Below are 20,199 nucleotides of genomic sequence, written 5' to 3' on the forward strand. Positions count from 1 at the left end.
GAGAAAATGATAAGTTAAACAAAGAAATGGAAACTACCAAAAACAAAAGAACAAAAAGAAAACAGGGGTCCTAGACTTAAAAAGTACATTGACTGAAGAATTCAATGGAGAACTTCAAAACAGGCTTGTCTGTGTAGAAGAATCAATGATCTATAAGATAGAATATTTGAAATTATCATAGGAGCAAAAACAACAAGAATGAAAAAGGCCTATTGGACTTATGAGACAGAATGAAAAGAAACAGTATGCATATTATGAAAATTCCAAAGGAAAAAAGAAAGAACAAAGTATTTTTTTAAGATTTTATTTATTTATTAATGAGAGACACAGAGAGAGATAGGCAGAGACATAGGCAGAGGGATAAGTAGGCTCCATGCAGGGAGCCCGATGCAGGACTTGATCCTGGGACACCAGGATCACGCCCTGAGCTGAAGGCAGACACTCCACTGCTGAGCCATCCAGGCATCCCAGAAAGTATTTTTAAAGCAATAATGTCTCCCATGTTCTGTGTCCCTCCCTGATCATGGGAGACTCCTAACTCTGGGAGATGGGCTGGGGGTGGTGGAGGGGGAGGTGGGCCGGGGGTGGGGGTGGCAGGGTGGTGGGCACTGGGGGTGCTTGATGGGATGAGCACTGGGTGTTATTCTATATGTTGGCAAATTGAACACCAATAAAAAATAAATTTATATATATAAAAAATAAAGCGATAATGTTTGAAAACCTCCCAAAATTTGGGAGGAATAAATATCCTAATCCAAGAGGTTTAACTGATTTCAAATAGGGTGAGCCTGATTAGGGCTACACTGAGGCATAATATAATTAAATTGTTAAGAGGCAAAGACAATTCTGAAAGCAACAAAAGAGAGAAGTTGCAAACACAAGAATTCCCATAGGACACTGGTGAATTTCTCAACAAAACTTTTCAGGTCAGAAGGGAATGGAATGATATATTTAAAATATTGAAAGGAAAAATAATAGTCGACTGTTAATTCTATGCCTGGTGAAGCAGCCCTTCAGAAATAAAGGAGAGATAAAACCTTCTATGAACAAACAAAAGCAGAGGGAGTTTATCACCTGTAGACCTGCATTATCAGAATTTCAAGAGTGAAGGGTTTAAGATTTTATTTATTTTAGAGAGAGAGAGAGAAATTGAGAGAGACAGAGAGAGCATGATATGGGGCTTGATCTTGGGGCCCCAGGATCATGACCTGAGCCAAAGGCAGATACTCAACTGATTGAGCCACCCAGGCACCCACAAAAAGTCAATTTTTAAGTGGTAGTAAAAGGATGATAATTAACATCGTAAAAACACAGTAAGATTTTGTAAAACTTGGTAATGGTAGATATAAGCAGAGTTAGATTCTATAATATAGTAATGGTGTTGTGAATTAAGTCACTTACCACTGTAGCTTAACCAATGCAGCAAAAATAACTATAACAATAAGCTGTTATTAAATACACAATATTAAAAAATTGCAAGCTGTAACATCAATAATCTAAAATGTGAGGGGGAGAAGTGTCAAGTTTAAAAATGATTTTTCACTTGTTATTTAAAATATGGTATTATACTTTGAATATATTTTATATGAACTTGATGATAATTATGAGAACAGAAAACATATATTGATCTGTATTCCAGGTTCCTGACACAGAGCTTCCAAACCCTTATAATACCCTGAGTGATAACAGCACTAGGGGCATTTTTTGTTCTAATATTTGGTCTATGACCCCAGCCCAGGTCCTGACAGAGAGGTTCTGAACTCTTATAATTTCCTAGGTGATAGGAATGTTTTTTGTTCTACTGAGAAAACTTTGGGTGGGTTTCTGGATGAGTCCCAGATAATGGTTGGTCACTGGAGAAAACAAGCCAAGATTAGGAGCTAGGTATTTTTAGTCCTGTTCTCTCTACTTCAATTATCTTGAGAAGGGAGAAAGCCTATAAATGAAGTTAATGATCAATCATGCTTATATGATACAGTTTCCATAAAAAAATTGGATAGAATGGAAAGCAAAGAGCTTTAGTTTGGTGAACACATCCACTCCAAGCAGGTGATTCACCCTAACTGCACAAGGACAGAAGCCCCTGTGCTAGTGACTCCCACAGATTTTGTCCTACATATATCCTCAACTGGCTGATTATGAGGATATGATGATACAGCCTCACGTGTATCCTTTGATTTATCCTTTTTTTTAACAAAAAGGAGATTTTATTTATTCATGAAAGACACACAGAGAGAGGCAAAGACATAGACAGAGGGAGAAGCAGGCTCCCTGTGGGGAGCCTGATGCAGAGCTCAATCGTGGGACCCCAGAATCACACCCTGAGCTAAAGGAAGATGCTCAACCACTGAGCCACCCAGGAGTCCCTTGATTTATCATTTAATAAACTGATAAATGTATTTCCTTGAGTTTCTGTGAGCTGCTCTGGCTGATTAATCAAACTAGGGGAGGGATCATGGGAGCCCCTAATTGATAGCCAACTTGGACAGTAGTTCTAGGAAACCTGGGGCCTGCAGTAGCAACTAACATCTCAAGAGGCCCTGGAGAACTTTCATGGGACTGAGACTTTAACTTGTGGGACTTGACACTATCTCTAGGTAGGTAGTGTCAGAATTGATTTAAATTGTAGGATTCTCGGCTGATGTCACAGAGAACTTCTTGGTAGATGTTTATAATTGGGTCTTAGAATCATTCCAATAACCACAAAAGAAAAAACATGTAGTGATTACACAAAACCTAATAAAGAAGTAAAGCCTATCAATACCAGAAGACATCAAAACACAGAGACAGTTGGATGTGAAACAAAGAACAAGTAATCTACAAAATGGCCAGAAAACAATTAAAAATGCAATAGTAACTTTTTACCTATCTGTAATTACTTTAAAGACAAATGGATTAAATTCTTCAAAGGACATGGCTGAATGGATTAAAAAAAGCAATATGTTACCTACTTCAGCTTTAAAGAGATATATATACTGAGAGTAAAGGAATAGAAAAAGAGATTTCACGGAAATGGTAACCAAAAAAGTATGGGTAGTTACAATTATAGCAAGCAGAATAGACTTTAAAAGCAATAAAGTTGTAAAATTGTAAAGGTCATGATAGCATATGGGTCAACTTATCAAGAATATAGAACAACTGTAAATATTTATGCATCCAGTTAAATATATAAGGTAAAAACTAAGAGTTAATAGGAGAAATAAATAGCAATACCATAATAATTGAGAATGGGATATTAAAGTCCCCAACAATTAATAGATTACCCAGACAGGGAATCAATGAAATAACAGCAGATGTGAATAATACTATAAATCAAATGAACCTAAGAGGCCTATGCAGAAACTCACTGACACCAGCACATGGAATATGTCCTAGAATAGACCATATGTTATGCCACAAAACAAGGCTTAGCAATTTAAAAAGATTAAATGATACCAAATTCTTCTCTGAACAGAATAGTATGAAACTTGAAATCAATAACAGGAAGAAAATTGTAAAAATTTCATACAGACATGGAAATTAACACCCTCCTGAACAACCAATAGATCAAAGATGAAGTTGAAGAGGTGTTAGAGGGTCTTGAGACAAACCAAAATGGAAACAAAACAAACCAAATCTACTGGGTTGCAGCAAAAGCAGTCTTAAGATGGAATTTCACAGCAATAGATACCTACATTAAGAAACAAGAAAGATCTCAAATAAAGTAACTCTATACCTCAAGGAATCAGGAAAAAAGATAAATTGAATCCAAAGTTAGCAGAAGGAGAGGAATAATAAACAGGAGAGTAGAAATAGAGGGAAATAATAGAAAAGATTAACCAAAGTAACAGTTAATTCTTTGAAGACATAACTGACAAAATTTTAGCTAAACTAAAAACAGGTCCCAAATCAACAATTATAAATGAAACAAACAAACAAACAAACAAAAGACATGACAACTGATACCACAGATTTAAAAAGATAACATGAACAACTCTATGTCAACACACTGGACAACTTAAAAGAAGTACAAATATTCTTCAAAATATACAACCTCCAAAACTAAATCAGAAATAAGCAGAAAATCTCAGCAAATCATTAATAGTAAGGAGATTGAATTTATCATATAAAATCTCCCAAGGAAGAAAAGTCCAGAACCACATGGCTTCACTGGTGAATTCACCGCTAATCCTTCTCAAAGTCTTCACAAAAAATAACAAAAATTAGAAAAAGCTTCAGGACTCATTTTCCATGACCAGCACTACCCTAACCAAAGCCAGAAAAAAATACTATAGGTCAATATTCCTAATGAATATCAATGCAAATATTCTCAACAAAGTGTTAGTTAACTGAATTCAGCAGCATGTTAAAAGGATCATTTACCAAAATCAAGTGGGATTTATCCACAGAATGCAAGGACACAAATTAATCAACATGATACATCACATTAACAGGATGAAAGAAGAAAAAACCATGGCAACAGATGCCAAAAATATTGTCAAAATTTAACATCTACTTATGGCAATAAGTTTTAACAGATTAGGTATAGAAAGAACACTTCTTAACACAATAGATGCCATATAGGACAAACCCAAAGCTAACATACTTAAAGGTTAAAGGTGGAAAGCTCTTTCTATAAAAACAAGACCAAGAAAAATGAACTCACTCTCACCACTCTTATTCAACATAGTACTGGAAGTCCCAGACACAACAATCAAGCAAGAAAAATAAAGAAAAGGCATTATAATTGGAAAGGAAGAAGTAAAATTATCTCTATTTACAGGTAATATAATTTTATATATAGAAAATCTTCACATCTCCACCAAAAAAGCTGTTAGATCTAATTGACAAATTCAGTAAAGTTGTAGAACAAAATTAAAAAAAAATTAAAATATAAAATTGCCTACAAATCGGTAGTGGTTTTATATAGTAAAAATGAGTTATCTAAAAAATTTTTTTAAAAGATCCTCTTTACAAAGCATCAACAATAAAATACTTAAGAATAAATTTAACTAAGAAGCTAGAAGATCTGGAAAGACACATCCTCATAACTGGTTTTTGAAAACCAGTGGGGATTATCTTTGGGAACTTTAAAAATCAGCAGGCTTAACTCTGGAAGTGCTGGAGGGTAATAGAAAACTGAATTTCTATCCTTGAAGAGCCAGCATAATCAATAAGTTGGCCAGAGGCACAGCACAGAAGCAGTAGTTAAAGTACCTGGAGTGTCTGTAGAGATTTATTGACTAATTTAAGAACATGTGCTAAAGGGGCAGTGATCTTCAGGAGATTTCTCCTAAAACAAAAGTGTTGGTAGATATCATTTTTCCTTTTTACCCAGATAGCTGGGCACTTGTAGGAGCCATCAGTAACACCCTTCATGTGCCTTGCTAGCACTGCTTGCCCTGCTTCAGTGTTGGATGATAACTCATCCCAACCAACCTGTCTGACTTAAAGCAGGGCACGTGGAGCCCACACAGGGGACAGCCCTGAAATGCCTGGTTCTGGTGACTATAGAGGGATTGTGCTATGGGGGCACCATAGAATCTCTTTTACACAATGCCACTACTTTCAAGACCAGGAGATGTAGATGACCTACCTAATATACAGAAACAAGCACAGGGAGTTAGATAAAATGAGATAAAAGAATATGTCCTAGATGAAAGAACAAGACTAAATCACAATAACAGAGCTAAATGAAATGGAGATAAACTATATGCCTGATAAAGAATTCAAAGTAATGAAAAGCAACAAAGCTCAGTAGCAAAAGGAAAAATAAAAAATGAGAATAAGATAAGGGAACTCAGTGACATCATCAAATGTAATAACATTTGCCTTATAGAGATCCCAGAGGACAAAGAGGTGGAATACAGAAATCCTATTTGAAGAGATAACAGCTGAAAACTTCCCAAATCTGGGGAAAGAAATGTTGAAGCCCAGGAATTACAAAGTAGCCCAAACAAGATGAATCCAAGGAGGTCCATATCAATATACATAAAAAATTAAAAAGGCAAAAAATTGATAAAAAGAAAATTTGAAAAGTAGCCACAGAATAGAAAAACATTACATATCTTGGCTTCCATGGTAGGGAAAGCCCATAAGGTTATCAGGTGATTATTCCGCAGAAAATTTGCAAGCCCAAGAGAGTGGCATGATATATTCAAGATGCTAAAAATCCACAACTATATAGTAATCTATGACAAAGGAGGGGAGAATATATGAAGGGAAAAGACAGCCTTTTCATAATATGGTGGTAGAAAACCTGAACAACTACCTGAAAAGTATGAAACCGGATCGCTTTCTCACATCACTCTCTAAGTACACTTTTTTGCCATTATTTTATTAAAGCATAGTTAACATAATATTTCAGATGTACAACCCATTGATCTGACAATTCTATATATACAGTATTCACCATAAGTGAAGTCACTATAGAAAGTTATTAGAATGTTATTGACTATACTCCTATGGGGTACTTTTCATCTCTGTGACTTAGTTTATAACCGGAAGGCCCTACATCTCAGAGGAGTGGGTTAGTAGGGAGAGCAAGGAGGCCCAATTTCTGGAATGGGTGTGGTCTAGGTGGTGTTTGCAGCCTGCTCAGTCATCAACCTACATGAAGTCCCAAAGAAAGAAGGGCACAGCTCCAGAGGGACCTAGATCTCAGACGGTGAAATTTCTAAGAGCAAGGACCATGAAAACACAACACCATTGTCTTTGTGTTCCCAATGTCTGGCACAGAGATGCCCTCAATCAACGTTGACTGAATCAATGAATATAGGCAACCAAATCCCTTCCTGAAAAATTGGACATCTATACTACTTCTTTTATTCTTTGCTGAGATTTTGGTTGACCCAGTTCTTTTGGGAGACCATCTTTCCTTCCTGCTCTTGGACTATAGGAGCTTAACCCCAGGAATTTTAATTTCTCTTCTAGTTTTCCATCCCTTCCGTCTTTTTTTTATTTCAATGAGTTTGAAATTGATACATTACCTGTAACCAAAAGAAAATATACTTTTGTTTTGTTTTGTTTGGAATTATTTACAATGGGCAGATGTCATAAAACATTTTTAAAAATAATAAACAAGTTATTCTTGTATAACTGGTTAAAAGCATCCTTCACCTCTAGTTGTGGTAAACAATGGGGCAGTCTAGAGTTGTAAACTGGGATTCAGACATCATTTCTCCCACCTTTGTGTGCTTATGAACATGTGGTTTAGTTTTTTATGCTTCACTGTCCTAAATAAATGACAGGAGCAAATGCATTAAAGAGTGGCATATAGGTAGGGGAGAGACACATGCACAGCTAATGAAGCTCTTCTTCGAGGGTAATTAATGAGATATGTAACACTCTGACCATCTTGTCCTGATGTCCCTGAAACTAGTCCCTGAAATGTTCATTTTTTTTCATAAGGGAAGGTAGCCCTTGTCCTGACTCCTTATGTAGGACTGTGCGAAGAGGCTCCCTCTCAGTAAGGCCTACTCAGCCTAGAGACAGCTGTGCCATTTGGGAGGTGAGTGCAGTCAAGCCAAGGGAGGCCTGAGGTTTGTTTCCTGATCCCTCTGAACTCCCATGTGAGGTGGATCCTGGATGGAGGTCCAGAGAACCTGCTTTGGGAGTTTTTGCAAGGAGAATTGAAGTACTCAGCTGCAGAGGTTAGGATGGGTCCCTGGGCCTGGAGAGTGGTTGGAGGCCTTTGCAGGTGTCTGAGGACTATGAAAGCCCAAGTCATCCAGGAAGGAGATCCAACCTCTGAGTAAATGGAGAAATAGATCAGCATCCACCAGAGCTAGCTAAGGATGTGGGTGGGGGGCAAGGAGACAATGCACCAGAGACCAGACTCAAAAGACCTTTAAAGACCTGACTCTTCTCTGTACTATAATACAGAGCCCTCAGCTCATATGCCTGAGGAAGGGAAGTGGGCAAAGGGGACCTATTAGTTAGGGTCCTCTAGATAAACAGAACTAGTAGGAGATAGCTCTCTCTGTGTATCTGTGTCTCTCTTAGTCTCTCTTCCTGCTATCTACAGTTAGCTAGCTGGAGACCCAGGAGAGCCAATGGTGTAGTTCTGATTCTGAAGGTAAGAGAAGACTGATGTCCTGCTCAAAGAGGCAGAGAGAGTGCAAATTTTCTCTTATCCAGTCTTTTTGTTCCAGTCAGGTATTTATTGGATTGGACGAGGCCTCCCCAGAAATCTGCTCTCCCCAGTCTACCGACGAGATCGTAATCTCATCCAGAAACACCCTCACAGACACACCAAGAATAATGTTTCACCAAATCTCTGGGTGCCCTGTGGCCCCATCAAGGTAGCACATAAAATTAGCTATATCACAGGGAGCCATCAAGAAACAGAAGTTCTCCTAAAAGAGATAGAATATTAGCTGAAGGGGCTATTTACATGATCAGATTGGATTATATTTAATCAATATTGGAGATTTAATTTTTTTCTTTTCATCCCACTGACTAGATGGAGGGAATAGATAAATGCTAAGAAAATAAAATTTACATTTTCTCAGCATCTTCAGTCACAGATAAAGATTTATTATGTGTGGTCACACTATTAATGTTCTGTTGTCTTGGATTTTTCCATACAAACATATATCACGGACAGCTTTCTGGACTAATAAATATAGTTCTCCCTAGAAGTCATTTTTAATATTTGTTTATTATTTCATGGTCTATAAATACCACAATTTGAATACCCAGTTTCCTATTGATGGACATTTAGGTTGTTTCCAATTTTTCGCTTTTATACGAAATGCTGTGATGAACATCAATGAAGAGGATTTTAATACACACAGTTCACCCCCCCCAAAAGCTTTCTGATTCCCAATAGCTTGTTTTGTTATATTACCGAGAAAAGTAATTTGCATTTATTCTTCATACATGAGAGTTTGGGAGTAGAATGAATAGGAATTTGACAAGGAATTTGTAAATGGCTGTGGGGATGCACAGAAATGGGGCCTGTACACATCCCACCACTTGTCCCTGCCCAACCACTACCACACTGGCAAGATAATGGAGCATGAGGTGGTGATCATTCATGCCTTTCAGAAAATGCTGTTTGCCTGCCACACACGGGGTTTCCACTCTGTCCTTGTCATACTAGACTTCTATGGGCTCTCTTGGTTGCTGACAGGGAGGCAAGAGGGTAAGGCTATGCAGGAGGCATGCTTCTGCCTTCCTATGAGATAATGAACTGGAGGAGGCAGGAGAAGCTGGGGCCATCTGAAGAATGGCCAGCAGTCCTATCTAAACCATCCAGAGTGCAGGCTGCCATGGGCAAGCTCTGTTTATCGAGAGCCGCATGTTCTCGATTGCAGGCTACTGCATGGCTTCAATTAGACTTTTTGACTGATGGCCAGTTTAATGAGCCTATTTACAGAGGGTCATTCAACATGGCAATTACACCTATAAATCTATTTGCAGCAGGACTTGAATAACCTTCTGCACATAGCTCTGTATAAAACTGCTGTCTGATTAATTAACATTAATTTCCCCGCCGTATGGAACCAGCTGCAGTTGGTGTGAACGCTTCCAGCTTCTCTCTGCAGGCTCTGTGTGAATGGCAGGGGTTCTCTAGATGGGGGGGCATTTCAGGGGCTGGGGGTGGGGAAGGCTGATCATCATGTATTTGCTATTCCAAAGAAGTTCTTGGTTTTTCTTCTATCCCTCCGTTCTTTCTCTGGGCCGATTTGATTGATGTTTCGGGGCAGTGTCATATATAGGGGGCAAAATTCAATTAATTGGATATGAAATATTTATAACCCTGCTGTATGTGTCTATCAGAGAAGAGCCCTTAATAGATCTTCTCATTAGTATGAGCTGGTGACTCATTTTTCTGCTTTCACAGTCATTTGGAATTAAAATCCAATTAATCTAATATCCCTGTGAATGTTATTAAATTATTGGAAAAACTGCATTCAGGAGATAGGGTGAGGGGAAGAAGCTGGCCTCATGGGCACTCATTTCCTCTCTGCAAAGCACACAATGCTGAAGGGACCAGCCCCCTTCCTTTGGGCTCTTTTAGCATTTGGGTTGTGTCTACACTTGGCAAATAAAGCACAGGATTATGAATCAGGGGCTTTTAGCTGCCAATATGGATACTGCCAAAGCTCATACCACCACCACCACCATCACCACCACCAGAAACCAGGTTCTGAAACTGCCAAAGCATTTGTAAGATTGTCATTAAGTTAAAAGGTAAGATTTTGCACTGTTTTAAGTAGCTCTAGAGGAATCTCTTTAAGGTGGAAGCAGTATGGAGAATAAAGAGTAATCAGAAGCTCCCAGGGTCTAGGATACTGGGTTTTATGAGTTCTTAATCTGGGTACCTTGTAAAAAAGTAATAGCAGTCTATGATTTCATAGGAATGGCAAGTAGAACAAAAAGACTCTTCCTAGTATTTCAAAAAACAAGGACCATTGTTATCATTAACAGATTTCCATGTCATGTGACATTTTGTTTGTCCAGCGGTTCTGGGGGTGCTTGAAATTTATGCATTTTTTTGGGAAGGGGAAGAGGAGAAGATGCTGCAACAATGGGTGAGCAGGAACTTTGGCAACTGATGGATACTATGAAATTTTCATGCATTATTTGGAGGTTGCAAAATCCAAACTTTAGTTATCACTGTGACAGAATTCTAGGCTTTCAAATTCCTTCCTCCTCGTTCCATCCAATGTTGAAATTGGATAAACATTGAGTTCCTAGTACATGCCAGGCACTGTGCCAGGTGTTACAGTGCTGTATTACTTACACATATTTATAACCAGAAATGTTCCCCAAAAGATGTGGTGATGCAAAAGAATTGGTCCCTGACTTCAGAAGCTTCTAGATAATTTAAAGTATGATGAGTTAAAAGACTTTGCTAGAAGAGCACAACAAAGAGACCTGGTCAGAGAGAGTTTTCTGGAGGCGGTGAGTGACTGAATATGTTCTGAACTACCAATAGCTTTCTGTAGTATCTTGTTGCTTTCCTACACTATAAATTGAGGGATAGGATGGTTTCTTACCTTTCTTACTGCATCTCATCTGAAGTAAGCCCTCTGCTAAAGAATAAGGTGGACACTAGGGACACCTGGGTGGCTTAGTGGTTGAGTGTCTGCCTTTGGCTCAGGTCATAATCCTGGGGTCCTGGGATCGAGTCCTACATCAGGCTTCCCACAAGGAGCCTGATTCTCCCTCTGCCTGTGTCTCTGCCTCTGTCTCTCATGAATAAATAAAAAAATTTTAAAAAAAGAATACAGTGGATACTTGTTACAATTTATTGAAGGAAAGGTTACTTAGCATTTAATTTCTGTAACAAATACTTTTCCAAATGTAATTTATTCCATGGTTTTTCATTTCCTCTTTGTTCTTAGTTCTCAAAAATGGCTTCTCGGATTATAAATGTCACTGGTGGGAGTGTAAATTCATACAACCTCTATGGAGGGCAATTTAGCCCTATCTATTACAATTTATGAATGCATTTACCTTTTTGATTCAACAATTGCATTTTGGGGAGTTATTCTATAGATAAATGTGCACATATGTGAAATTATATATATACAAAGTTATTCATTATATTAATGCTTTTAGTAGCAAAAGATTAGAAACAAGCCAGATGTCTACCATTAAGGGATTAAATAAATTATGGTACATCCATACAACAAACTATTATACAGTTACAAAAAAAAGGAGAATGTTCTTTTATGTACTGATATGAAAAGGTCTTTGAGATACATTAAGTGAAAATGCAAAGTTCAGAACAGAATGTATTGTAAACTACCTTTTGTGTTAAAAGAAGGAGGAAAGAAATTTTCTGATTGCACAGGTATAAAGATTTTGAGAGAAAAACTGGTAGGTTTCTCTGGGTGATAATGTGGACTTAGGCAGAGGTTAAAGAAGAGAAACACTCAACTATACTTCAATTAAAGAAAAAAAAAGGTGAGAATGTTTTTCATTCTTTTTTTTTTTTTTTTTTGTACTTCAAAGTTTTACTTAAAAGTTAACAGACCGGGGACACCTGGGTGGCTCAGGGGTTGGGCACCTGCCTTCAGCTCAGGTCATGATCCCAGGATCCAGAATCGAGTCCCGCATTGGGCTCCCTGTGAGGAGCCTGCTTCTCCCTCTGCCTATGTCGCTGCCTCTGTCTCTCAGTCTGTGTCTCTCATGAATAAATAAATAAATATTTAAAATAATAAATAAAAGTTAACAGACTGTAAAGTTGACTCTTGGGGTATATAGGTCCATGGATTTTATTTATTTATTTAAAAAAAATTTTTTTTACTTATTCATGAGACACACACACACACACACACACACACACACAGTGAGGCAGAGACATAGGTGGAGGGAGAAGCAGGCTCCATGCAGGGAGCTGGATGTAGGACTCGATCCCAGGACCCCAGTATAATAACCTGAGCAGATGGCAGACGTGCAACTGCTGAGCCACCCAGGTGTCCCGGTCCATGAATTTTAATACATGGGATCATCATGAAACTACCACCATAGTAAGGATACAGAATAGTTTTATCCTCTCTCAGAATTTCCTCTGTAGTTTCACTCAGTGCCCCCAACAACTGGCAACTACTGATCAGTTATCCATCACTATAGTTTTGTCTTTGAGAATATCTTATAAATGGAATATTACACATAATCTTCTGAGACAGCAGAAATATAGACAACTATTTTATTAGTAGGAGGCCTTTGAGATTCAAGCTGTTGTGTGTATAAACAGTATGTCCTATTTGTTACTGAGTAGTTATTTCATGAGATGTTCCATAGTTTATCCATTCACCTGTTGAAAGATGTTTGTTTGGCTTATTTCCATTTTTGGCAATTGTGAATGAAGCTGCTATAAACATGTACATAGGTGTTCTTGTAGGAATGGGTTTTCATTTCTGTAGGGTAAAAACCCAGAAGTTGAGTTGCTAGGTGGTGTGGCAAGTGTATATAAACATTTAAAGAGACTGGCAAACTCTCTTCCAAAATAGCTGTCCTTTTTTCCATTCCCTCCAATGATGTATGAACATTCCAGTTGCTTCACATCCTCAACAGTGCTTAGTATGGTCAGTTACTTCAAATTTTAGCATTTTTAATAGGTCATTTTGGTTTTAATTTGAATTTTCCTTGTGGACTATGAGGTGCTTATTTGCCATTTTTAGGTCCTTTGCCATTCTTATTTCTTATATCCTTGGTGAAGTGTCTATTATCTATATCTATAGCTTTAAAAACTGTGAATGTATTACTTGAGAATTAATTTTTTAAGATAGTTGCCTTATCTTTAAGGCACCCAAGACCTATATTCCTTTTTAAGAAGAGATTCTGAGCATGGTAAATAACTGCATAACGACCTGGCATTTTTTCATTTTGAAAGTGAGGGTGATAATCTTTAATCCACTGACACAGAGATGCCTCTCTGGTCACTTACCTTTGCCATGATTACATAGCCTTCCCTTGGTCCCATAGTTGTTGATCCAAGAGCTAAAACCAAAACTTAAATCTTGGGTTTTGATACCCTGGTCAGGACACAGACCCTGTGAACTTCCCTGCTTCTGATTGTGGTGCCAAAACCCTTAGAGGAGTGGAGCTTTGGTCCAGATACATGTAGCCATTATTTTGTTTATTTGTTTCTGGGTGTTAAATTCACACTTGGCAAAGGTTTATGTAAACAAACCAACCTACTGTTTCATGCTGCCACTAGAAATTTGGAATGACTTTTGGGGGACCCGAGGACCCTCTCTGGAGCCATTATTCCTCTGTTTTACTGGTGGGAGCATGGAGTCCTATTTGTCATAACTCTATTTGGCAGGAAAATCTGTCACCAGCACTTAAATAGGGAGAAAATGAACTCACAGCCTCCCAGTGGCCCAACAGTTTAATTCAAATCAGCAAACATTTCGAACTCTTACTTTATGCCTGGTCTGTGCTAGAAATATCCAAATCATCTCTGGTCCTAAGAATTCATCCAAAGTAGCATGTATTATAAGGAGCATCATGGAGATAGCCCCAGAGGCATAAAGAAGGGCTCCATCCTCATCATATAGATCAGAAAGCTGAGGCCCGGAGAAGACACGTGGGATACCTGGGATTTAAAAACCAGGTCTACCAGACTCAGAAGCTCCTGTTCTTTCTCATGCACCAGTAATTTATTTTGTCACCAAGATTTTTGTGCTTATTCACATACAACTTTATTTGCCACATTCAGGGGAAACTGAGGCATTACCCTTGAAGCTGCTAAAATACAGGATATCTTAAAAAGTATAGATGCAAATATCCCCATCTCACTTAGAATAAACTTTAGTGAATTAAGTCTCAATATCTGTGAAATGAAAAAACATAAGCCTATCACACTAAGGCCATAAATCAATCCTAAGTGGCTAAGCAGCTTCCCACAGAGAGTATGTCCCAATGGCCAAGAAACAATGCCACTTCCCTAGTGGGCTCTGCTAGGTGGGAAAAGTATCAGCTTACTGCTAAAGCTGCTTTATAGGAAGGATTTTCATAAACTGTGTAAGCTGAAATTTAATTTAATATTTAATAACCTGTGATGGACCTTACAACAAGAAGGCAGTAAGTCCCAGGTGCCCCTGAGAACTTGGTTAAACAGGACATTAGTGTTTGGTTAGCTGCTTTGAAGCTCCACAGTGTCACCATACCCTGTCCTCTCTACTGGCAGCCCCAAGCTCAGCTTTCACACTTCTTCCCAGAAACAGGCAACATCCAAGAAGCAAAGACTTTACTCATTCCAGCCAGGTCTTTCAAATGCTGACATTTTTCATCACCATCTGAGTTGAATCTATTTCAAAGCAAAGTTAGGTTTTTGGGTTTTGCTTCTTAAAGGGATTTTAGTAGCTCTAATGTCACATTAGGTTAAGAGACCATAGATTTTGTGATTTATCACTAACATTCCTACCAATAATAGTGAGAACTGCATATTTATACAAATGAAACAAAGGCATAGGTGAGAAAGAGAAAAGACATCGCCATGTACCACAAACATGCTGAATTTTCAATGTAAGCCAAATTTGAAAGTCAAGATATCTGGCGAAAAACCCCTCTTCCCACCACAATCTTGATCACCACCAAATGACAACAAAGCCATCTGAGAGAGGCGAGCTTCTACCACTGGCCTATATATGGAATGAAGCAAAATTTGTCCCTCTTCATTTAACAGACTCACTATACTTTATATAAACTCCTTTCAGGCATTTTTAAAGAGAAAAACATTTGGAAGCCTATCACACTTGGGGAAAAAGAATACAAAATTCTCTCATTCTGTGGTCCTTTTGAATGACATGATGCAAATATGTATATTGGAGAACGATGACAAAGAATGGTATAGTCATAGTAAGGAAAAATATATATTTTTTTCATTTAAAGTGGTCATTAAGTCCATAACCAATATGAACCATCACTGTTAAGGACCTCCTTTTTCTCTTAATGGTCTTTTATGTTGACAGTAGTATTTGCTTGGGTAGTTACTAAAGTTTTGTGTGATTTAACTAGGTTTCACTATATTTGTGCTGTTTTAATGTAAGGTATCAGACCAAAGGAACTCTTCCCTTTAAGGAAAACAGGTACACAAAATCTATGGTCTCTTAACCTAATGTGACATTTGTAGGTACACACTTCGGACTGTGGGGACTGAGGGCTTTCCCAGTACCTTGTAGAAGGCATGATGGCATGACCTGAGATTAATGATATCTCTATCCCAAGTAAAAATAAATCTGATATTTACTCTAGAAAATAGAGTTCTATTTAGTGAGAAAGGATTAGGCACATATTTCTAAAGCCTGGTCTTTAGGGCAAAAGCTATTGAAGCTAAGGATGGATTCAAAGTTAATTTGAAAAACATGGCTTTGTTCTAAGCACAATAGCTAAAAACTTAATAAATAAAGTCTTCTCCTGGCATATATGCCCATGATTTATTTAATATCCATGTAATTAATGTCTTCTCCACCTTTCCTTTGTGGACACTGTCATTCACAATCACACTTGAAACCCTAACAAAGACTTTGGCATCTGCTGGCCAGTGGGCTTTCTAAACTGGGACCAGAGTAGGGCTTCACTTTTCCCCAGTTTGCTCAGGCAGGGGGTGGTGGTGGGGAATGACAGCAGCCCACCCACTGTGGCAACGTCCTCTCTGCTAAATATAGTTTGTTCTACTCTCAGGGCTTTGGGGCTCAGAGGAGGATCCATCACCCCAATGCCCTGAGACCAGGACATCTTCACTCAGAGGCCCAGCTGGGGAGAGTTTCTCAAATCTCTGTGGCCAATAATACACTTTAAGAACCTCCTCCCCCCCCCCCCAAAAGGAAGAGCTAGTATGAACTTAAACACCACTTAAAAAAAAAAATGTCTGTCAGCACTAATACCAGCTTGTATTCTAAAGATTTGAGAGAAAGGAGTGGGGAGAAAAAGAGTGGAGGCCCACACACACGCGCATGAGTGGGGAGAGGGGCAAGGGGGAAGGGGAGAGAGAATCTCCAAGCAGACTCCCTGCTGAGCACAGAGCCCAAGACCCTGAGATCATGACCTGAGCCAGAACCAAGAGTCACTGCTTAACTGACTGAGCAACCCCGGAGCCCCAAACACCACTTCTATAACATCTAAAGTCTTCCATAAGGATCCCTGGGTAGCTCAGCGGTTTAGCGCCTGACTTCAGCCCAGGGCATGGTCCTGGGGTCGTGGGATCGAGTCCCACATCGGGCTCCTTGCATGGAGCCTGCTTGTCCCTCTGCGCCTGTCTGTCTCTCACTAATAAATAAATAAAATCTTTACAAAAAAAAAAAGTTCCATAGATGACAAAAGTGTTCAGGAGAAAAGATATGGAGATGCCAAGGAAACCCTTACTTAACATTTTAATCAATTGACAACTAAGGGATGTTGTGTCCAATGTGGTAGAAAGGGTATGTAGGCTAACAGCTTTTGAGCGACATCTGAGAGGTTGGCATGCTGAACCATCTTCAGACCCACCTTGAGGGGCATTTCTGTGACACAGGAGCATGTGCTTTCATAGCTACTGGGACTGCTGGCTCTTCTTGCTGAGGCCAGCAGGTAAGGGCTGCCTTTCTCTCAGCTTTGGGAATCCTTGAACAGGTCTGCTTTCCTCCTTTGCCAACAATGCCCCTTCTCACTTTCTCTGAAATAATGCGGTCCTTTCCTGGTGTCTGCCCTGCCTCTCAGCTCCCAAAAATGGCCTTGGGAATTATCCGGCTCTAGCACTCTTTTCCTGCTTCTTCTGGTTACTATTCTTTCCTGCTGAAAAAGCGGTTTCCTCTCTGCCCCCAGCCTCCCACTTGCAACCAAGGCCCAGCACATGGAGGAAGCAGGCCTCCTCTGTAGCTTAACAACACTGCAAAGCATTATCTTATAGTTGTAAAATGCTTCTGGTGATCCACTTTTTAATGCTATTTATGAACGTTAATTTATATTATCATGGAGATTTAGGTCAAAAAATTACTTTTATGTTTCATTTGATAGAGAGATGAATAAAAAAGAAACTTCATCATGATCAATGAAACACACCAGTCTATTATGTATAAAAAGTAGGGTCCTATCTGGCATAGGTTTTTCTTTATAACTTGCTTCTACACATAACAATGTATGCTTTTGTTTCATATAATTAGGTGTATCAGCTATCCGTTGCCATGTAACAAATTAGCCCAAAACTTAGCAGCTTAAAACAATAAACATTTGTTTCCTCACACAGTATCTGAGGGTCAGAAGCACCCCTTCGCTGGGGTTCCAGCTCAGGGTCTGTCGTGAGAGTACAGTGAGGATGCCAGCCAGGGCTGGAGGCGTCAGAAAGTTGACCGGGGCAGAAGATTTGCTTCTAAACCCACGAGGCCTCAGATGTTGCATGTGGTATCTGCACAGGGTTGCTTCCAGACACCACAGCTGGTTTCACCAAGTATGAGGGGACAGAGACAACAAAGCTGCAATATCATTTATAACCTCATCTTAGAGGGCACATGCCATTACTTCAGGAATATTCTACTGATCATATGGACCAATTCCAAGACTGTATGGGCGGAGATTGCATAAGAGTGTGCATACCAGGAGGTGGGGATCATTGCTGGCCATCTTAGAATCTGTTACTACTGCACACACGTGTGCATGCACATGCACGTTAGTGTGTGTTTTATCTACAGCGACTTTGGTTCAAAGATCTCCCCTCCCTAATCCAGGTGCAATTTCCTCTTAAAAGCCTCTCCTCAAGCCCCAGTCTGCATTAGGTACCCCTCTTAAGTGTTCTTCAGAACCCCTTTCTCCGGTCACTTTAACAGACAATCCTATAATCATGTGTTGATATGCCTGCCTCTGCTTTCAGACCCTGCTTCTTAAACACGGAGCCCGAGGTCATATTAATGGGCTTGGGGTGGTAGTGCCTGTTCATACTATATGGCCAATACTTTTTGTTGAATGAATGAATGAACATACGAGAGTGCCTCAAGGATCTGCGGCCCACTGGAGCCCGACCAAGACTTTTTGCCCTGCCCACGCTCCTCATCCTCATCACCTTCCCCACAGTTGTGCTGCTGTTGTTTATCTCCCCAGCAGGCTTCCACCGACTAGGGCTCTGCTGTGAGCCCTTCCAGATCCAGAGTGTGCCAGCCAGCACCGCAATCGAGTTTTGTTTTCATTATGCAGGCTTCCTGGGAAGTTTCAAATTAATTTTAATCCTCTCCTCACTTTTAAGGCCTCTATAAAGAGGTGGTGTTCCCACCTTCGTTGGTAAGCTGGGGCCTATCCCATTCCCTAGGACAGCTTTCAGCCTGGCGAGGGCTGCGTGCCTCTGCCTCCCGGGGCCTCTCCGTGCCAGGCCAGCTTCCAGACTTCCAAGCTGTGGGCAGCTCTCCACCTGGGCCCTGGGAAAGAAGGCCAGTCCACAGCAGCCAGACCCACGGCCACCTGCGCCTGACGGACCTCCGCTTTCAGAACTCACCCCACAACACAATTATTTATCTTTTGCTTTCAGCTCTTGTTAAAAGTAGACAATATGAAAATAGTTATCCTGCTGTGCTTAAAATTTTTTTTACAGTCTGCTTTTGTCGGAAGTAGATTCTATGGCACTGAAAACATGCAGAGTGCGCTTTTTCTTCTTTGATAAAACAATTTCCACGTTCTTGCCTAGCATCACTTATAGGTTATTCAGGAAGATAAATACAGATAAATGGAAGCTACTGAAATTATGTCTACCATTTATTTTGTGTGTACCACGTGACACGCTCAGTGTCAAGCATTTTTATATACTTGGGTCTCATCTGAACCTCAGTACAACCCTCTGCAGCAGACACAATTGTCCCCATTTTGCAGAGGCTCAAAGTGCTTAAGCAGTTTGCTTGAGGTCACCGATGTGGCACGTAGGAGCTCAGAGACCTGGTCCTTTGTCTTCGGATTCTAAAGCTGTCGATCTGCAAGAATGTGTGGGTTGCTTTAAATTTATTTTCCCACCGTGTTTGAAGAGTTTAGTGATATGAGAAGCTCTGGCCAGTGAGTCCAAGGAGACACTATGTCCATCAGCTTCTGGGCCTTTAAAGGGAGAGGTGAGCAAAGCAGGCTGGTCAAACCTTCAAAGCCAGACCCTGGGAAGGGCACTTTTGTGATAGGAAGTGGGCACAGTGATGGCACCATCCAGAGACAAAGCCTGAGGAGGAGTGAGGTAGCCTTTCTTAGCCTCCCTTCCCCATCCATTGGGACCCTATTTTGCTTTTTTAAAATGATATTGCTTTCCCAACAATATTTCTAGTATTCAGAGTCTAGGAGGTACTAGGCAGGGATAGAAGACATATTGGCTGATGCTACTAACTCTATGACCTGTGAGGAGGTGCCTCAGTTTCCCCAATCAGCAGCTTCCCCCCCCACCCCAGAAGAGAAGATCTGGTGGGCTCTCCAGGTAACCATTGCCAGATTCCCACCATCAGACACACACATAAGAGTCCTAGATTAATCTCAGGCTTGGGCCTCCCATGTGGCAGCTGAGCCATCAGGCTGGCTGTGAAACACCTTATTTTATTTTCTGCCTAACATCAGGCTGCAAATGAAAATACCTTTTCAACCCTAGTATTATTACCCCTATGGATGGCACCTTTAATGTGTGCTATTCATTGTTATAATGGCCGCACCTGTGTAGCACGCGCATATTGGAGCTGCAGCAGCTGTGGACTGTAATTGCTAAACATTATTTTCTGTATCTCCCTGAAAGCTTTTGTGCGCGTGCACTTTGTGTGTGTGTGT

The 20,199-nt window shown here is 39.9% G+C and overlaps 1 protein-coding gene across 11 annotated transcripts in view; it reads left to right on the top strand.

Moving 5' to 3' along the window:
• Positions 1-20,199, top strand: part of LOC140626024 (uncharacterized) — a 148,490-nt gene that overhangs the window by 76,459 nt on the left and 51,832 nt on the right. Inside the window, exons 4-6 of one of the 11 annotated variants that reach the window (XM_072813662.1) lie at positions 7,390-7,489; positions 8,006-8,056; positions 8,133-8,282. The exons of 3 other annotated variants lie outside the window; for them this stretch is intronic. In XM_072813662.1, the coding sequence (XP_072669763.1) occupies positions 7,390-7,489; positions 8,006-8,056; positions 8,133-8,282 (301 nt within the window). Of the gene's footprint in view, positions 1-7,389; positions 7,490-8,005; positions 8,057-8,132; positions 8,620-20,199 lie in introns of those variants that run through there. 7 more of the 11 variants (XM_072813665.1, XM_072813660.1, XM_072813664.1 and 4 more) reach the window with 7 other exon arrangements.

This window comes from Canis lupus, chromosome 37 (assembly GCF_048164855.1).
Source record: "Canis lupus baileyi chromosome 37, mCanLup2.hap1, whole genome shotgun sequence".
NCBI lineage: Eukaryota > Metazoa > Chordata > Mammalia > Carnivora > Canidae > Canis > Canis lupus.